The sequence below is a fragment of the Vanellus vanellus genome (assembly GCF_965231255.1).
Source record: "Vanellus vanellus genome assembly, chromosome: Z".
NCBI lineage: Eukaryota > Metazoa > Chordata > Aves > Charadriiformes > Charadriidae > Vanellus > Vanellus vanellus.
Genome location: NC_138908.1, coordinates 49,696,832 through 49,718,041, shown reverse-complemented (window position 1 = coordinate 49,718,041; position 21,210 = coordinate 49,696,832). Strand labels below are relative to the sequence as shown.

Below are 21,210 nucleotides of genomic sequence, written 5' to 3'. Positions count from 1 at the left end.
TCACTGATTTTGGTAAGAAAACTTGTGCAACAACTATTCATATGAGTAACAGTTTCTGGAAAGGATCTTATGGTTTCCTAAGTTTAATAGTATGAAAACAAAAAAATTTTCTCTTTGACAAGATCTACAGATACACGTAAAGAAAAAGCAAGTAAGCAAGCAAGCAAGACCAAAATATAATTACCAAACTGATTGCATTATGTAGCATTCAAACCTAGTATGAAAAAAACCACCAACGTGACCATAATTAACGTTCAGTGAGGATTTCAAAAAATATTAAAGCACACCAAGGGACTGCTAATTCTAGCATAGTCATGTAATATTCCACTTAACGTAGCTATTTGCAATCACAACAACAAAAAAAATAACGTGACATACTAATTCAGATATACGCAGGTCTATCCTGCTGTACCAACCTCCATAGGGCCAGAAGAGCGATTAAGGTTCAATGCAGCTTTCACTAGAATCAGTGGGATCTTCCACTGTATTTAATGAGAGCTGCAAGAAGCACTTAATGAAGAAACAATTTTTCTTTAATCCAGACCTCAGTGAGGCCTACACTTTAGATTTAGTATCCTAATGTCTAGGTTCATATACCAGCTTCCAAATTACTTCAGACTTCAGAGAAAAGTAAAGAAGAGTTTATATCCAATTAATGATTAAATAGTTACATTTACTAAAATCAATTAAAAACAAGTCACAACTTTCATATACTATACATTTCACACTTTTAAAGAATATTCCTTGGTGGCCTTCTTGTTTGGAGAGCAGAATCTTACAACTTGAGGGCTAAGTGAATGCTTAGCTGTGTATCTGAAAGTACATTTTCTTGGAGAAAGGAATGTTTCTACCGTATATTTGTTTAATACACTGGTATTAAATATATAATACCAAAATACTGAAATAGGGAAAGGTCAGTCAGTTAGAACGGTAGCAATTCATTGGATAAAAAACATGTATTCTTCTTTATAAATGGATTTGCATTTCCATTTGGAAACATTTGTTTTCATGTCAAATGAGTCCTACATCAGAAACATCAGGAAATTAACACAGATTCCAGCCACCACTAGAATTGCTCACTGTGCAGTCACAATTCAATGTCAGATTAATATTTGTAGTTGCCAGGCAAGAAATGGAAATTACTAAAATTTTGCAAGATGGAATGGTATTTATCTACAATAAAGCTTCCAAAAGAGCAGTCTGTTGCAGTGATAGGATGAGGGGGAATGGCTTTAAACTAGAAGAGGGCAGGTTCAGATTCAACATTAGGAAGAAGTTTTTCATTTTAAGGGTGGTAAGGCACTGGAACAGGTTGCCCAGAGAGGTTGTTGAGGCCCCATCCCTGGAGGTGTTTAAGGCCAGACTGGATGTGGCCTTGGGCAACCTGGTGTAGTGGGAGGTGTCCCTGCCTATGGCAGGGGGGTTGGAACTCGATGATCTTCAAGGTCCTTTCCAACCTAAACCATTCTATGATTCTATGATTTACGGACAAGACCTGTGATGCCAACACAGTCCAGAGCCCCATTAGGTAGTGGGATGGTTAACTCTTTCAGAAAACAAGGCTCAGCAACCCTGTTTAATTCCAATTATCAGTTTTCCCAGGTGATGACTTTGTGATTTATCTGTTGGCCATGATCATCATGCACTGGCCTAAAAATAATTGAGAGGAGTCCATTCACTGACAATGGATATTTAAAATTCTCTGAGCTGAAGCAAAGGTATCGCTTGAGCAGACAGGCAGAATGGAGTAATGGCAGTAATGCAGAGATGTACATGTGTCAAGAGTGTCAAGGAAATCTCAGATGTTGTTATACATGTCCTCACTGGAAATGACCTTGTACTTCAAATAGATGTGAATAAAATCCTACTAATGTTGTGCTTCCAACCCAAGGAAGGGGAATGATTTGGCTTACAATGGAGCAAATGGGAATCTTTCCAGAGGAAAACTGAAAACGTTATCATAGTTAATACTGTCATGCTAGTTAGGGCTGGAGCTCTTGTGTGGTGGTGATGGGACACATCTGGTCTGTCAGACTTTCTCATACAATTAGAGTACCTGCAAATGCATTTCTAATATTCATACTAAAAGGCTATTGAGGCCTCTACAAACTACAGCTGAATAATTTGCTGAGCTAAATTTCAGAGACTCTCTTTGACATCCAGTGAGAGAAGTGTTTTTCTTTAAATGCAGAAAAAGCTAATCTGATCTGTAAAACCACTGTTCAGTTATCTGCAGTGGCTCCACTCCACTCCCAACTGGTAAAACTACCGCTTCTCGCGCAGGACAGGGCTTGGTTGCTCAAGAGAAAACAGCTTATTCTGCAGCCAGTTCCTGAGGGGAAACAGCACTACTCATTTCCAAGAGGGATAGGGGAACTTTCTCATCTTAAAGCCCTGCCATTGCTGTTCATTCATGTTTGGCTCACTGGAGCCCAGCATACTCATAAAGCATCAAAGTTTTTTCAGCATTTAGCATTTGATTGATTTGTTTGCTTCAGTTCACCTCAGATGGGTTACTTGAGATATAATACTTGAAATACAAACATTCTGCAGCCCAGAGTGTGAAAGGAATACGGATGAAACATCTGAATAAAAACACTCAGTAAATTAAAGTAATTGAAAGCAATAGGACCAGTGGCATGAAATCTCTCACTTAAAACCAGTTTTCACATTTCAGAACAGCTGGGTGACAAATGAGATGTCAATTTGTAAAAGCAGATATGAAGCAAGTCACTACTAGGCAAATGAGTAGAAACTAAGAAATAAGAAAATTAATGGACACTTGGATAAAAAAGGACCAGTTCGGAAGTAGTTAAACAGAGGAAAATTCTGCCTTACAAATTTATTACTGTTCCTTGAAGATGTGAAGCATATAGATAAAGAAGGATATATAGATATACTCTGGTTGGACTTCCAAAAGGCTTTTCATGACGTCCTTCACCAACAGCTTTTAAGAATTTAAAAAGCCATGGCATAAGGTCTTTGCAGAAGCAAGCAATCAGTTAAAAGACTGAAAATAAAGCTTAGGAGTAATTAGTTTTTTGTTTATTAAAAGCGATTAGCTTCTCCCAATAGGTGAAGGTCCCTGCTGGAGTTCTGTTGGGGTCCACGGTAGAATTTCTTCTGGGACCTACACTATTTTGTAAAAAAAATTACATGGAAAAGAGAGTAAGCAATGAGGTGTAGATGTCAGCTATTGTTAACAGTCACAGATGTAAAGACTGCGGTTGACTGTGCATGAGCTGCAGAAGGACCCTGCAAAATTGAGTGACGACATTAAAATGGCAAGTGAAATCAAATGTAGACATATGTAGATTAACTGATTTAAAAACCGAACTTCACACTAAAACAAACTGGTTTAAGCTGCCCAGTACCACTGCGGAGCAATACTCTCAGGCTTATGGCAGACTAGTACATGAAAACTCAGCTTGGCAGAAGTCCCAACACGAAATTACATACTAGACATAAAATCATAGAATCATAGAATGGTTTAGGTTGGAAAGGACCTGGAAGATCATCGAGTTCCAACCCCCCTGCCATAAGCAGGGACACCACCCACTACATCAGGTTGCCCAAGGCCACATCCAGTCTGGCCTTGAACACCTCCAGGGATGGGGCCTCAACAGACTCTCCGGACAACCTGTTCCAGTGCCTTACTACCCTCAAAGTGAAAAACTTCTTCCTAATGTTCAATCTGAACCTGCCCTCTTCCAGTTTAAAGCCATTCCCCCTCACCCTATCGCTACATGCCCTAGGAAAAAGTCCTTCCCCGGCTCTCCTGTAGGCCCCCTTTCAGTACTGGAAGGCTGCAATAAGATCTCCCCGGAGCCTTCTCTTCTCCAGGCTGAACAGCCCCAACTCTTTCAGCCTCTCCTCATAGGAGAGGTGCTCCAGCCCTCCGATCATCCTCGTGGCTCTCCTCTGCACATGCTCCAGCAGGTCCATGTCCTTCTTCTGTTGGGGACTCCAGAGCTGGATGCAGTACTCCAGGTGGGGTGTCACAAGAGTGGAGTAGAGGGGCAGAATCACCTCCTTTGACCTGCTGGTCACGCTTCTTTTGATGCAGCCCAGGATACGGTTGGCCTTCTGGGCTGTGATCGCACATTGCTGGCTCATGTTGAGCTTCTTGTCAAACAGCACCTCCAGGTCCTCCTCCTCAGGGCTGCTCTCCAGCCATTCCCCGCTGAGCCTGTATTTGTGCTTGGGATTGCTCTGACCCAGATGTAAGACCTTGCACTTGGCCTTGTTGAACTGCATGAGGTTGGCTCCAGCCTGTCCAGGTCCCTCTGGATGGCATCCCTACCCTCCAGCATGTCTACCTCGCCAAACATGATCAATAAAAGTATGGAGAACAAAGAAGAGAACATGGCACTGTAGGAATAATCCAAGGTTTTGCCACACTTTAAGTACTCTGTGCAGTTCTAGTCCCCTCTATTAAGAGAAGACATAGTACAGCTGGAAAAGTTTCCAAGTGGGAGAAGAAGGATGGACAAAGATATTGTACCCCCTCTGTGTGGGGAACACTTAAATAAACTAAGACTCTTCAGTCTAAATATTACACAATTTAGGGGAAAATATTAGAAATCTAAAAAATCATGTATGGCATAATAGTGGAGAGAGATTGATTTTCATTGTCTCTTTCAGTAGCCATCAAACAAAGCTAGTAATTAGCAAGGAAAAGAGAGGTGGTTCTTCATGCAGTGAAGTAGCAAACTTTTAAAATCCCTGCCAAAGAATGCGATGGATGCTGAAAGTTGACTTTTTTTTTGAAAGAGAAGCGTCTGGACAAAATAACATGGAGAATTTCTAAGTACGCAGAAACCGTATACAGCTTGGGCAGCCTCTTGAGCTGAAACCAGTCAAACGGAGTGTTAAGAAGAAGCACCAGATGCTTGTTTTGTTCATTCTCTCCCACAGACAGTAACTTAACACCACTGCCATAGGCTGGCAGGCTAGATGGACCTTCTAACTGACCCAGAATGGCCTTACATCCTTGGGGGTGTATTTGAATAAAGACAGTTCATGTGGACAAAGATGTTACTGGAACTACTTCTCTATGCCCTCAATGTCATGCTACTGGCTTTAGAGGTGTGACACAGCATGCATTTTCTTTCTTGTTTGTTTTTAAGACATCAGATTGCTGTGTTAATATGCTCTACAAAGAAAAGATCAATAAAAGTAAAAAAACATCTAGGTTTATCCAGAGAGGCTACATGCTACTGTTCATTAAGCTAAATATTTTAAAAAGGAGAACATTATCTAATTCTAGGCTTGAATTTCAGCCACATAGCACTACTTAGTAACACTTTCACTGCCCACTAAGCACTCTTGCACAAAACACAGTGGTTTTATTCTGGTTTTCACAAGAATGAATAAGAGAATGTAGCAAAGGTTTTAATTGTAACTTCTACCATCTCTATAAATTCAGTTTGGGTCTGGAAAACAAACATAAATGAGGCCCATTCGCTGCTGGCACAAAAATGTCCCTAAAAAGAAAAAAAAAAGGGGGGGAGAAAAACTGTAACTTGACCAAAAATGGCCCCTTGTTGATGGCTATCCCTCATTTAGAAGCATGCTGCCATCCTGGGAGCAGATTCCTTCTATATGGAAGAGTCTCTGCTGAGAATTTTTTTCTTTCCTAATTTGTTTAGAACTACATAATCCATGACGATGCCTGGCTAATGTGCCTTTTACAATCTCATCTCCATCATACACCATCACATAACCCACAAGAATTTCCACAACAAGCTATTCTGGCAGGATTTCATGGTGTAGCTCTGATACTTTTCTGGACTTGCCAACATTTCATTCCAAAGAGTTTTTTTTCTGCAAAGATCAATCAAATTGGGTCCAGCATGTTGCCAAATAATCACTTACTGTCTTAAGCTATATATCTCTAGCAAGCAAGATTCTGTTTGATCATATTTTTTCCTGTGTTTAGCAGGTGACAAAGAGCACCACAGTTCCTCACTAGAGACGATACAATTTATTCACATCCATAGCTGACATATGTATCTTCACACTTTGTGATTTTACAGTTCATCATTTGGAGAGGAAGAGAAAGATATACTGGTCAATCACAGAACCACAGAACATAGCTGCAAAACATGCAAATACAATACTGGAAAATTCTTCACAGAATCATAGAATCATAGAATGGTTTAAGTTGGAAAGGACCTTGAAAATCACTGAGTTCCAACACCCCCTGCCATAGGCAGGGACACCTCCCACTAGACCAGGTTGCCCAAGACCACATCCAGCCTGGCCTTGAACACCTCCAGGGATGGGGCCTCAACAACCTCTCCGGACAACATGTTCCAATGCCTTACTACCCTCAAAGTGAAAAACTTCTTCCTAATGTTCAATCTGAATCTGCCCTCTTCCAGTTTAAAGCCATTCCCCCTCACCCTATCGCTACATGCCCTAGGAAAAAGTCCTTCCCCAGCTCTCCTTTAGGCCCCCTTTCAGTACTGGAAGGCCGCAATAAGATCTCCCCGGAGCCTTCTCTTCTCCAGGCTGAACAGCCCCAACTCTTTCAGCCTCTCCTCATAGGAGAGGTGCTCCAGCCCTCAGATCATCCTCGTGGCTCTCCTCTGGATGCGCTTCTTATGTGGTCCTTCTTATGCTGGGAACTCCAGAGCAGGATACAGTACTCCAGGTGGGGTGTCACAAGAGTGGAGTAGAGGGGCAGAATCACCTCCTTTGACCTGCTGGTCACGCTTCTTTTGATGCAGCCCAGGATACGGTTGGCCTTCTGGGCTGTGATCGCACATTGCTGGCTCATGTTGAGCTTCTTGTCAAACAGCACCTCCAGGTCCTCCTCCTCAGGGCTGCTCTCCAGCCATTCCCCGCTGAGCCTGTATTTGTGCTTGGGATTGCTCTGACCCAGATGTAAGACCTTGCACTTGGCCTTGTTGAACTGCATGAGGTTGGCTTGGGCCCACGTCTCCAGCCTGTCCAGGTCCCTCTGGATGGCATCCCTACCCTCCAGCATGTCTACCTCACCAAAGGGCTTGGTATCATCAGCAAACTTGCTGAGGGTGCACTCGACGATATCTTTGCACTCAGCAAATATCTTGCCTGACAAAGTCTAGAGAATTATTTAAGACATTGTACAAAGCAGTGGGGAGGTTGTATACAAGCTGGTCAAGGCAAACAGATGTCAATCAAAACACAGCAATTGGGATGACTGTGGGACCGGGAAGCCTATCTTCTAATAGGAAACCAGAAGCCACAGAAGCAAAAGTGAAGGCTGGTTCCCCCTGCAACTGTGCTAGAGAAATGGACGATATACTTAAGCACAAGAACAGACATATACTCGCCATGACTAAATTGAGTTTGCAAGTTGGAAGTCAGCGGGAGGGAAATAAAAAAAGCTTCTAGAGTGAGTACAAGTAGCCAAACCACTTTTAAAATTTGTTAGTTTTAGATTTGTTTAAAACCGGGGTAAAAAAACACCTTATGGCATATAATAGCAATCACTGATGATCCAGTCCAATCCAATATCCTTATGATTTTTATATTTACTTTGAGCCAATACTTTGTAAATTAAAAACTGTATCTATCTTCAAGTACTACTTGATTAGCAGTCCCCTTCAAATTCCTGAAGTAGGGCACAAAATTAAACTATGGAATAGTAGGTCAAAACTATGTAAGTAACATTGGTATATGTATTTATTACTGCAGGGCAGCAAATTACTACCTGCCAGAGTTCTTCTAGAAACTGTTTCGGTCAGTATTTCAACTAGTGACCTGAATATTGGCATAGGAGAGACACCTATTAAACACAACATACATGAAGAAGCAGAAAGGATCTACAAGCATGTTGGGGGGCTGGAACAGAATTCAAAACAAACTGAAACTGTAAAACGAGGTCTGGAAAACCATGGCAAGACTCAGCAAAGGCATATGCAAAGTACTACACTTAATCTATAATAATCTACTGGACAAATTCAAGCTGGAGCTAGAAATTTGGGCAGAATCAATCTGTGAACCATAGCAGACCACAACCTGAACTAAGTCAACAATGAGCTACATAAGTTATGAGTGCTGTCCTGAAGAGAACTGAAGGAATCCTTATGCTTTACTCAGCTGTAAAGTTCTAGGAGCTCCTTGCTCAAGATGATGAGGATCACTTAGAAAGACCAGAGTCAAACAGCAAGACTGATCAGTGAAAGCCTGACCCATGTGAAACAACAAAAAGAACTGGACTCGGATGAAAAAAGATAAAAGTGGGTGGCACGAAGACTGGAATGCTACAACTTTTCTAATGTTGCTACACTTTATGTTCATAGAGAAACAAGAAACGACACTTTGAACTGCAGAAAGACAGATACAGCTTAGACTTCACCATGGCAAAGACGATAATGAGCTGCTAGAATCAACCATGCCCTGGCACTGTGGAGTTTCCTTACTGAAGACCTTTGAAAACTAGTTAAATATCTGCCAGGAAAGCAGTGAGCAAAGGTGATCCTCCTCAAGGGCACTGCAATGGACAAACGGATCTGTAGTGATGCCCCCTTGTCCTTCACTTCTACAACAATTAGCCATTGTCAGCCAGAGGTCATGTCATAGCAAACCTGACCACACGGTGATATGATGACATAGTGATCTTGAAATGATGGATTTTTCAGTTCTTGAAGAAGTAAGGAGGGGGTTAGAAGAACTGCCACCTTGAACTTCTGGAGGGCAGACTTTGGGCTGTTCAGGAGACTGGCTGAGAGGGTACTGAAGGGCAAAGGAGTTCAGGAAGGATGCACATTCTTCAAGAAGGAAATCTTTAAGGCACAGGAGCTGGCTGTCCCCATGTGCCATAGGACAAGCTGGAGATGAAGAGGAACGGCCAGGCTAAACCAAGAGCTTCGGCTGAGACTCAGGAAGAAAAGGAAAGTTTATGGCCTACAGAAGAAGAGGTGGGCCACTCAGGAAGACTACAAAGATTTTTTGAGGTTATACAGAAAGAAAAATAGAAGGGCCAAAGCCCAACTAGAACTTAATCTGGCTACTGCAATAAAAGAAAATAAAAAATGTTTCTATAAATACATTAACAACAAAAGGAGGACTAAGGAAAATCTCCATCCTTTATTGGATGGAGGGGGAAATATAGTGACTAAGGATGAGGAAAAGTCTGAGGTTCATAATGCCTTAATGCCTTCTTTGCCTTAGTCTTTAATAGTAACACCAGTTGTTCTCAGGGTACCCAGACCCCTGAGCTGGAAGACAGGGATAGGGAGCACAATGAAGCCCCCATAATCCAAGGGGAAATGGTTAGCGACCTGCTACACCACTTAGACACACACAAGGCTATGGGGCCAGATGGGATCCACCCAAGGGTACTGAGGCAGCTGACGGAAGTGCTGACCAAGTCACTTTCCATCATCTCTCAGCAGTCCTGGCTAACCGGGGAGGTCCCAGTTGACCGGAGGTTAGCAAATGTGACACCCATCCACAAGAATGGTCGCGAGGAGGATCTGGGGAACTACAGGCCTGTCAGTCTGACCTTGGTGCTGGGGAAGGTTATGGAGCAGATCATCTCGCATGCCATCACGTGGCATGTACAGGACAACCAGGCAATCAGTCAGCATGTGTTTAAGAAAGGCGGATTCTGCTTCACTAACCTGATCTCTTCCATGGCAAAGTGACCCGCTTAGTGGATGAGGGAAATGCTGTGGATGGTGTTTACATGGACTTCAGTAAAGCCTTTGACACAATTTCCCACAGCATTCTGCTGGAGAAACTGGCTGCTCATGGCTTGGACAGGCGTACTCTTTGCTGGGTAAAAACTGGCTTAATGTATGGGCCCAAAGAGTGGTTGTGAGTGGAGTTAAATCCAGTTGACAGCTGGTCCCAAGCAGTGTCCTCAGGGCTCAGTACTGGGGCCAATTCTGTTTAATATCTTTATCAATGACTTGGACAAGGGGATTGAGTGCATCCTCAGTAAGTTTGCAGACAATGCTAAGGTAGGCGGGAGTGTTGACCTGCTTGAGGGTAGGAAGGCTCTAGAGAGGGATCTGGACAGGCTGGATCGATGGACCAAGGCTAATGGTATGAGGTTCAACAAGGCCAAGTGCCGGGTCCTGCACTTGGGTCACAGTAACCCTGTGCAGCACTACAGGCTTGGGGAAGAGTGGCTGGAAAATTCCCCAGTGGAAAACGACCTGGGGGGGTTGGTTGACAGCCACCTGAATATGACCCAGCAGTGTGCCCAGGTGGCTAAGAAGGCCAATAGCGTCCTGGCTTGTATCAGAAATAGCGTGGCCAGCAGGACCAGGGAAGTGACTGTTCCCTGTACTCAGCACCAGTGAGGCTGCACCTCAAATACTGTGTTCAGTTTTGGGGCCCTCACTCCAAGAAAGACATTGAGGTTCTGGAGTGTGTTCAGTGAAGGGCCACAAAGCTGGTGAGGGGTCTGGAACACAAGTCTTATGAAGAGCAGCTGAGGGGTAACTGGGGGTTACCCCTCAGCAACTGGGGTTGTTTAGCCTGGAGAAAAGGAGGCTGAGGGGAGACGTTATTGCTCCCTACAACTACCTGAAAGGAGGTTGTAGCAAAGTGGGGGTCGGTCTCTTCTCCCAAGCAACAGGTGATAGGACAAGAGGAAATGGCCTCAAGTTGCACCAGTTTAAGTTTAGATTGGATATGACGAAAAATTTCTTCACTGAAAGGGTTGCCAAGCATTGGAACAGGCTGCCCAGGGAAGTGGTTGAGTTACCATCCCTAGAGGTATTTAAAAGACCTGTATATGTAGTGCTGAGGGACATGGTTTAGTGCTAATTTGTCAGTGCTAGGTCAATGGTTGAACTCGATGATCTTAAAGGTATCTTTCAACCAAAATGACTCTATTCTATTCTATTCTATTCTATTCTATTCTATTCTATTCTATTCTATTCTATTCTATTCTATTCTATTCTATTCGACTCGACTCTACACTATGCACTGCTGATTTAACTCAATGTGCTTTACAGATTTCTTCTGGTTCTTCCATTTTAATCTAGCCTGGTCCACTTCTTTACATATTTTGTTTGAGAGGCACAGTTCCCACAAATATTGCCATTTGTAAGCTGGGCGTGCAACTAATTTTTATTCTTAAAAGTATAATTTAGTGTGTGTTGGCCTAAGGGCTTTAAATAAAAAATCATCACATAATTTGTAGCTTGACTACTATGCTCTTAAGCGAGAGTCTCATCTTCCCTCATTGTGTAACAATATACAAAGACTACTAGATTGCCTCTATCACCAGAACCCATTTGGCACATCCATTTTCATCCAACTCCTAATGAAAGCTCACATTTAATAGTAGTAAGCTCTGCTCTCTCTCCCTCCTCATTCTCATTTTTAACTGCACAGTCAAGAAAACTAAGTATGAAGTAATTAGCCATGGCACACCCTTTGTGTTCTCCAATATGTGCTGGCTTTCTGTTTTTGTGGCATGTGAGCATTTGCAAGAATGTTGTTTCAGTGCTTACATTTTCCAAAGATCTTTCTATCTGGTGCTTGTTCTCTTCAAGTCTCTAAATGTACTTTTCTTCTGCCATGAATAAGAGAAAATTCAATTTTCCTTGGTGTATCTGTGTAATCCCACTACATCTGCATGTGCATACAGCTTAGAGTACAACTAGCTTTGATTCCTTTAATAGGATAGTCCTGGCACTTGCATCTTCAATACTCAGGACTTCATTAAACTTATCCCAGGTATTAAATTTTAGTAACAGAGTATACTGTTTCAATGCTGTGACCACACAGGCTCTTAAGGGGCATGTCTCTTGTATTAACTGTCTATATTATTATTCTGGGGTAGCTGAACTTCTTTGCACACAGAGGCCTACCATCCTGCTTTTTTGAGCCACCCATCCAAGGCGGTGGAGATTATGGTAGGAAACTCCTTCCTTTGCTGAAGACAACAACCTCACTTTAGGCTATTTATCTTAAAATAAGCTCCCTTTTCTCTAAACTAAATGTGTTTTTTTTTCTAGTCTTCCAATTTCAACTACTTAGTTTGCAAAATTTCTCTTTGCCTCCCATCAGGAATAGATTTGGAAAATGGAAACCAGCCATTCTTCCCATTCTCTCTGATCAATTGATCTTGTTACACAACAGCTTCTCTGTGTCATCACTGGGACCTCAGGTTTGAAATGAACTAGTATTTATTAACTCTTTGTGTGATTTGCTGGCTTTAAATCTACAAACTCCTAACAAAAATAAAAACCACACCCCAAAACAAAACAAAAAAAAACCTACAAAAACAACAACAACATCAACAAAAAGAAAACCCGACAAAAAAAAAAAACCTTCTGGCAAATCACATCAGCATTTACATTATCTAAAAAACCACATCTGTATATCTAACAATGACTCCTGGGCCACACCTCAAGCTTAATGCACTTAGTTGTCTTTTGGCAAACAGTGTGTATTACTTGCAGGAAGAAAAAAGAAAATTTGAGAGAACGGGTAGTCTGCCACTTGCCATGGGGGGTAGTAGTTCACTAGGCCCCAGAAGAGATCAGGGAAGAAAAATTACTGAAGAATACCATTAGGAGAGGAAAGATGTGATCTGGAAGAGTGCTGACCCATCCTCAGCCTCTGCCTAGAATTAAGAAAGAAAAAGGAATAGAAGGATCTAAAATTTACTCCTATACTAATTAATGTAGCATTTCTCTCCCTTGTTGGAGCCACAGATATCTTTATCTCTTCCATTCTTCCATCATCTTTGAGGTACCAGTTGTTTGTTTCTCCTGCCCTCCTGCACCTTCAATGAAAGTCCCCTGACTGAATGAGAAACTCCTGGCACCTGATGACAGCAGCCTGAAACTGATGAGGCACCCTTTTCTAGAAGAACACAAACCTAGAAAACCGTCCTTATTTTGAAGCCACTGCATTTCAAATTAAAATAAACTCACATTCCCTGAGTCAGTTACTGGAGCTCCTCCTCTTCTACCTACATAAACAAAGACGTGAGGGGAAAAAGGTTAAGTCAATAGCTCAAGAGCACAAAAGCCTTCAGCATCAAAGCCCAGAGCAGCATTCCCAGCTTCTTAGATGCTTCACAAGTCATCCCTCTATAAGCTGGTGTTCCTTTCTCCAGTCTATCGAGTATATTTTAGCAACAAATCAGAAATTTATATCCAGTGAGTAGCTGTGTTTACAAGAAATGAGGAAATTCACGGAATCAAGATGTCATATCGGTATACCTCAATTTTCATGGTTGTATCAGAAGAAAGCTTTCTTCTTTCACTGTATAGTAAGAAATCACCATGCTATCAACAGTCATAATATTTATGCCAATTGTACAAAATGCTACCCAGACTGTATGTTTAACCCTCTGCAGCTGCCAACAGTGAAAGAAACTTTCCCAAACGTCAGTGACATACTTTGCTCTAACAGAAAGGTTAAACTATGTCAGCAAGGAGCTGCTAGAGGATGCGTTATACCCCAACTTGCTCCATCCAGAATGTAACTTAGAATAACTGCTTGGCTGCTTTACCTTATCACAGTCCCAGAGGGCTTGCTAGTCCAGATCACTTTCTTAAAAGACATGCAAAAAGAATAGAGGCAATTTTTCTACGAGACAAGGATTTGCTTGCTAGAGAAACTACTAATTGCACTTCAAGGGTAGGCCAGAAATGCCTGCAATACATGGGAAAATAAAAAAAAAAAAAAAAAAAAAGTCAACTCTATGCATTTAAGTCCTGATATTACAGGTTTGTGCTATTTTAAAGCACAGTGAAACACAGGAGACCTTGAGCAGATTCTTTTGTAGCTTACACTGATGCTTCACTGTGTTTCCTCTATCTTCTTTAATGCAGCTGTGGTTACGTCACAGAAATGACATTACCAGTAACCAAGTACTCAAGCCTGAAGTTATGGGGCAGGCCTTTAATAGGCCTTACTAAATGAAGGCCTGTTAATTTGAGTGTCAACTCAAGTGGGCCCTACTGTCAAAATCAGAAACTCCAAACTGGTGGCACTAACTGGAGCAATCAAAATTACTGATTTTCTGAAGGATATCCTGTCCACTTGTGTCAGTCAGTAAGGGGATCTACTGCCTCTGTTTTTGTGGTACATAAACTTTGTTCAGCCCTGTAGGGAAAAGAGTTTTTCAACAGAAACTGAATAACAGTTGACAGAATGATAGGTCTAAGTTGCTGTTACATGCTTTTCCAAGCCATAGATGAAGAAAATTAGTGACAGTCTCACTAGATTCACTGCAAGAATTTCAAGAATCTTTGAGGAACAAGCTTCTATGTCTACTGTCAACTTCACATTGGTAATGGTAAGGAAATACAGGATAAATGAGCAGTACATTGGAGCAATTTGTAGGAAATGAGAACCAGAACATGTAGCCTGGAGAAACACAGAGTAAAAGAGGATTCTTTCTCCGTTGTGCCCTGTCCCCTAAAAATTCATAGAAAACTCTTCTTTTCAATAAGCAGAGAAGCTAAAGCTTTAAATTTCTGTAACAAGAGAAGGAGACCACAGAAGAAATTTGAGAGAAACAGGAGTTTACAAGAAGCTGTGAGTTGCAGGAGTTCTCAGTTGCGCACCAGCAGGTGATCTCAAGGCCTCTTTTAACATCCCTTTCTGCCATCTATTTCTGACTGACTCATCCAGTCATTCAGGTAGGCTTTGTAGCTTTCCCGTCATCACCATGGCAATGAAAAGGTGCTTAAGAGGTATTTCAAGATTCAACTGGATATCCTCCAAATCACACGAGCACCAAAACCAGGGAAAGATAAATTCTGCCTGTTACCAGGAATGCACCAAATAACAAAAACTGGGAGAGGGGATGTTGTCTGGTGTTTACAATTCACAGCCTTTCTCGGTCTACTGTCTTGTCTCCACTGATCAACTTAATGTACCTTTCAATGCCATTTTTCCACAAACGCAGCCCAAATATTGCCTAGTCTTAACTGTTTTACTCCTAACGTACCCTAAACTCCCTCTCTTCTATAGCACCTTGCATCTCCACTCATGCAAAATTAACAGGGTGGCTGGTAAGAATAAGACCTTCAGAACCCCTCTGTTTCCCACTACTCCCTTCAGCTCTAATCACGCAGTTAACCATCGTAAGAATACTGGTTTGCAACTTTGCAACTGCACCTACTTGGCTTTCACTTTTTTTATACATAGTTTCACTAATTCTTATCTTGCATATTTTAATTCCATCATTTTTCTGGGTCATTTGTACTGTGTCTGTTCTTTGGGCCAGCCGCAGTGGGATTTGGATTTAGCTTTTTGCACCTTCTTCTCAAAGGTGAGCTCATAAATTTAATTTAACCAAAAATATTATGCTTAATGCATTACACTGTTTTTTTTAGTCTGTTTCAGATGATTTCTGGATTTGTAGTTACCTTCTTCAAGCAGAAGTAAACAGCTTAGCTTTTACTGACACTTGCAGCTTTAATTATAATATTTCAGCTTTCCTAGAAAAGATATTATCTGCAAAACCAAAGTTTAATTGCCTGACCATAGCTGCTACAATACACAGACATTAAGCATGTGAAGTCCTGCCTCTGACAGAGAATTCTGCTTACTGGTTATCTCTTCCAATGTTTTCATAGTGTATTCAGCTAAGAGAATGTCTTTCAACATCTCACACCAAGTACAGATTTTCAAATTGCTTGCAATTGTCTCAGTAATAAGCAGATTCTTGCCCCATTCCCATATTCTTTTGCACTTTCTGTTCTGTGTCAAATATCCTCCTGCTTTTCCAAATTTATGCAAAAAGACCATTATGGGCAAATCTAACTTATCAGTCCAGACCATTCCTGACCTCCTTTCTCTAAAAGCTATTACTTCTTCAACAAGTGATACAAAAAGTGATTGATAAGCCTCAGAGAAAACAATGCACATTTTTTTGTATTTTTAAGAAATACAGTTATAGAATTATTTTACACAGGGTTTGAACCATATATTTACATGTTAAACTATGTATGGTCAAACCATGGCCATTTGGATTATTTTATGAACTCTGAATTCTCAAATTATAAATTCTATCTAGCGACCAGGTCAGTCTGATTAAAGTTGTATAAGCACTAGCTGGGAATAAAAGAACAGACGTTAGACTGACCACCAACATACTAATGAATGTGCTGTCACAGAAATACCATTTGGAGATGATTTTGCAAGAAATGATCAGAAACTTAACACTGGCCATCATAAAAAGATACTAATGAAAGGAAACTTTGCGTAAGACACTGTGCAAATGCACAACAGTTCTTAGGGCATGTAAGTGTAACAATATAGCACTGAGCTCTATGTTGGCATGGCACAATAACATTTAGCACCCAGCTACTCCAATCCAAAATACATACAGGAAGCTCTGTGCAACTTCTTCACATATGCCCACTGCCTGCCTCTTGTTCCCAAAGGCTGCCTACAGCCAGGAGACAAGGAATCACTCATCAGTCTAGTTCATATTATTACTGGTTTTCTTTCTCATGCACCCATCATTTAACATTCTTATTTTCGTCTTCTACTTGCACTCTCCCTATCTGCATAACTAAGCAATGGTATTGGCTCCCTTCACATATGGTCTCTTTTCATCTGCATGCCCAGTAATTTATTTTCCAGTTTTTCATTATTTATAGTCTCTATTTTCTCTCATTCCCATCTGTATACCTGATCAGTAATATATCTATTATTAATATCTCATAGGTGTATACATGGCACTTTCACTGACACATAAGAAGCAATAGTAGCTTACTCCATTCTTTCCTTAATTCAGCATGACATTTGGATGTGCAAGGTATAAAAAAGCAGGCTCTGAGTTAGCCAGCTGGTCTGACAAAAGATGAAAGGGGGAAAAAGTGCATCCTCCAGTTAACTAACTGTTGCCTACTCAGGCACTACAAAGGCCCAGATAGGAACATGGAGAAACACCTTGAGCAAAAGACGTAAGATAAAAAGATATCAATGAAAAAAACTTTGTGCTTGGATTACTGAATGGCAGTTTCAAGTTGGGGGTTCAGTCTTGACATAAAAGCTCCCTCCCGAATTTTTGTGCCTCCAATGGGGAATAACATTGCCTACCTGCCTAAGTGCTCCAAGAGGGAAGTTGGTACTCAGTTTTTCTAAGTAACTGCATCTTTACACATCATGTTTTGTGCCACCTCAGTGTCATTTTCCAGCTTTTCTTATGTAAATTATTTATCTTAATAGACTGCACAGCTGTCTTATTCAGGCTTGCAATGACTGAGAACGGCTGAGATGTGTGCTTCAAACTTTTGAGTCAATGATGCAGTATGTGGGAACTCATTCTACAACACAAATAATAATCGGGTCTCACTTTGATCCGGTTGATGTAAAAGGCCTGTTGTGTAAACACAGCTGCATTTTTGTGAATCTCATGTATAAGACGAAGCCTTCTGTACCTGCAAATGCTCATTTCTAAACTTTCGATTCATGTTGTATAAACTACTGTCTAGAAAGACTGTGCTTGGATGTTCGCACCCAAGTGTGCAGTGGAACTGTTTATTTTTTACACACTCACCTTGTCAAACCCAATATATGCAACTCATATTTTGAGGATAATTGTCAGGAAAACCTAGGACACTGGGCACAAACTCTGACAGAAAAAAAAAAGTGATCTTAGGACATTTTAAACAGCAACTGTGCCTAACTGTAGCAGCGGGGGATTTTTCAGTGTGATGGGATCCAGCAAGAACCAGGTGCGTCCTGTTCCTGAACCTGGCTGGATCCGAGAATTTTCTCACGGGGTGCTCTCTCGAGTTAGCCAATCCAGGTGTTTTCTACTCAAACATCTGCAGGCTCCGCAGAGCCCAGCTGCTGCCCAACCGGCCGGCCGCGGGCCGGGGAAGCTCTGCCCGCAGCGCCAGCATCCCAGAGCCGGCTCCTTCTCTCCCCTCAATTCACAACCAACCCGGCGGAAAGCGAGTGAGCTGCGGGACAGCGGCGGGGGCCGCGGCGGCGGCCGGGACGGCTCCCACCCTGGGGCAGCCCCGCGGCGGCCCCGGTCCCCTCGGCGCGCTCCCCTTCCCCGCGGGACACCGGGGGGCCACCCCTGTCACCTTCTCCTTCCGCACTCCCCCCCCCACCCCCCCCCGCGCACCCCCAGAAGGGGGGTCGGGACGCCCCCCGCAGCGGGCCGGCGGCCGCGGCTGCCACGTCCTGGCTGCCGGGGAGACGGGCGCTCGCTGCAGGACGAGCTCCTCTCGCACTGGCGTGTTTGGGGTTTTTTTTTAAGCTTTTCAAGGCGGGGCAGGACGGTGCCCGGCGCGGATCGCGAAGTTCAGCCGCCGGCGGAGGCAGAGCGGCGGCGGGCAGCGCGCCGGTGGAGGTCCCCCCCTCCACGGGTCCCCCTTCCCCGGCCCGCGGGCGCCTCCGCGGCCCGCGCCCCGCTCCGCACCTGGCCGCGGAGGGGACGCTGCCTCCGCCGCCGCGGCCCCGACCACTCCGGCGCGGCGCGGCGCCGGTTCCGCCGTACCTGGCCCCGCGCATCACCTCCGCCGGCCGGCGGCGGGAGGCCGGGTCGAGGGGGACGGGGACGGATGGGGCGGGGGGGGGGGGGGGGGAGGGAGGGAAGCTTCGCGGGCCGCCCCGCGGCGGCGGCGGGGCCCGCGGCGGGGCCGGGGTCGTGCGGCGGCCGCGGAGCTGCCCGTCCCTTGCCCTTGCCCCTGCCCCGGGCGGCGCAGGGCGGCGGCAACGGACCCTGCCCGCCCGCCGGCCGGCCGGCCGCGCCGCCGGCGCCGGACCCCACCGCTCGGAAGTAGTTGTAAGGAGGGTTACCTGTCCTATATTGACGTATCCGTATTTGCTAGCTATCCTGTTGGCCTCCGTGAGCCCCCCGGTTATCCGCACAGCCCAGTGGTTGGTGTAGAGGCGCGTCCTGCAGGCGGGCAGCAGGAACCCCAGCACCAGGGTGAGCCGGCAGAGAAGGTCCCCGCCGCCTCCGCCTCCCCAGCAGCAGCGGCGCTTCCAGCCCATCTTCTCCTCCTCCGCACGCAACCCCCACAAAACTTCTCCTTCCTTCTTCCGAGGCTCTTCCCCTCACCTCCGGGCGGCACCGGCGGCGCGTCCTCCGAAGTTACCCCGAGGAGGAAACTAGGAAGAGCTTGGAGTAGTGCATTGAACCGCCCGGGGGTTAAGTGATGAGGGTTTGGGAATAATGGTTATGATCGGTGATGACTGCCGTCCCCTCCTCCCGCCGCTCTTTGGGGATTAAGTAACTTGCTTGGAAAGCTCCTCTCACAGTTTCTGAGCGCCAGCTTCTCCCTCTGTCCCCAGCTACATGGGAAGTCGTCTCTCCGCGGGGAGGAGGGCTCCCGCTCCCACTCTCCGCGCTCCCCTCCTCTCTGACTTCCTTCCCCCCGCCAGCGATCTTCTGCCTCCTCTCCCGCCTCTGGCTTCTCCTCGCCTTCCCTCTCTCTTCCCTCTTGCCCGGAGTCCGGGACCGGCGCGGCGGCGGCTGCAGGCGGTGTGTGAGTGTTGGCAGCTGAGCGCCTCAGTTCACTCCGGCTCGGCCACCTCCCTCTCCCTCTCCCCTCCCTCCCTCCTCCTCCTCCTTCTCCTCCTCCTCCGCCCGCCCTCGCTCCCGCCCGCCCGCCCGCCCGGCAGCGCCGAGGGCCAGGGGAAATGGCAGCCGCGCTGGTCCCGCGCTCTGCCGCCCCCCGCGCTGCCGGGCCCGCGGCTACCGCCGGCCCCGTGCGCCACCGCCACCGCCCCGGAGGGCTGCCCCCTCGCCCCCGCCGGGTTGAGAGCCCCGCTCCCCCGCCGGCGGGGCTGCGGGAGCGGCGGCGAGGTGCGAGGCCTGCCGCAAGGCCTCGTGCCCGGCACCGGCCACGGCCGCCCCCGGCCCTGCCCCGGCGGCGCGCCAGGGGCGAGGTGAGGCCGCGGGAGAGCCCCGGCGGCCCCGCACAGCCAGGCCCGCGCCGGGGGAGCAGGGCGGGGGAGCCGCGGGACACGAACTGCCCCAAATCTGCCGTACGGGGGTCTGCTGGCCGGTATTTGGCCAACGTTGCTGCGCGTCGTTTTGACGCAGAAGTGTCCTCCAAGGTCCATTCATGGTCAACAAAGCAGGTGGCTGCCGCTTCAGCTGAGGAGGGGTGGTCCGGACGAGGAGTTTGGCCTCCCCCGTGTTCCTTAGTCCCAGTCCCTGTGTAGCAGCCCCTGCCACCTCGCTGGGAGGTGCTTCCAACAGTGGAGCACGTGCGGGCCTGGAAAAGATGCGTCCAATCCAGATCAGGTGGTGGCCCAAATGCCACCAGCAACTGGAGGCGCATGAGTCGGGTGGGGGGAAACTCATTCGTGTCCACCCAAACCCAAACTGTCACTTACCAGAGTAAACCTTAGAGCCACCCAAATGGCTTTGGGCAACCTGTAAATCTACGCCCTTTTTTCTGGAGGTTAGTATAAGCATCTATAAAATTCAGTCCAATGGACCTACTGTGAGGATCCGTTACAGGTTGTGAAGTACTATTGTAACATACTGATGTAAATGTTGTGGGTTTTTTTCTCTGAGGATCATAAGGTGCCCTACAAAGTCAGGCAGCCATCGTTGTCCTTTTCATGGGGACATGAAGAAATTAAATCACAGACAGGCATACGGTAACGGAGTTCCTTTTCACCTCCCCCAAGATCTATGCTCCTACCTTTAAAACGAGTGTTTCACTAAAAAGTAGAAATACTGAAATGCAGACAGCCAAACCCATGTGTTCCACTTTAAACCATTCTCTGCCTTAAGTTCATTTATTTTTCCCCTAAACGTCAGTATTATGTTAATGACTAACATCTTCCTCTGTTTTTAAAGGGGAGAAAAGGGGGAAATCCATTCTCTACCTCCCTGCTTGTTCTGTCTCCAAAAATTTATTTGCCAGTGATTAGATTTTCCCTGTTAGTGTTTTTTTTCCGGTAGTTTGCGTTATCGTTTGCTCAGTGTATTACAACACACTGTTTACTCCTGTTTGTAGATTCAAGACCCCCACCTTCCCTGGGGTTTCACAGTTGACGGCTTGCTGTTTAGCAAATCAGTCTTCTACTGAAACCACAATCAACACTCTCATCAGGTTCAGCAGGAGCAGTGTTGGGCCCAGACGGTTACATCTCACAGCTAATATCCGTAAATACACGTTCATTGAATATGACATTAAATCTCCTCTAGCAATTAGCCCTTCTTATTGATTGGTTCAATGTTAATTACACAAGTCAGCTCTCTTCCTATATCTGGAGTGCTTAAAGTATGTTTAATCATGAATG

General features: G+C 45.1%; 1 protein-coding gene across 1 annotated transcript in view; it reads right to left on the bottom strand.

The window, feature by feature from the left end:
- The window catches only part of PCSK5 (proprotein convertase subtilisin/kexin type 5), a gene marked incomplete at its 5' end in the record, with an annotated part of 199,614 nt that extends 180,672 nt beyond the window's left edge, over positions 1–18,942 (bottom strand). Inside the window, one exon of the mRNA XM_082497728.1 lies at positions 18,745–18,942. Coding sequence (XP_082353854.1) covers positions 18,745–18,942 — 198 coding nt within the window. The remainder of the gene's footprint in view (positions 1–18,744) is intronic.
- Positions 18,943–21,210: the final 2,268 nt, after the last annotated feature.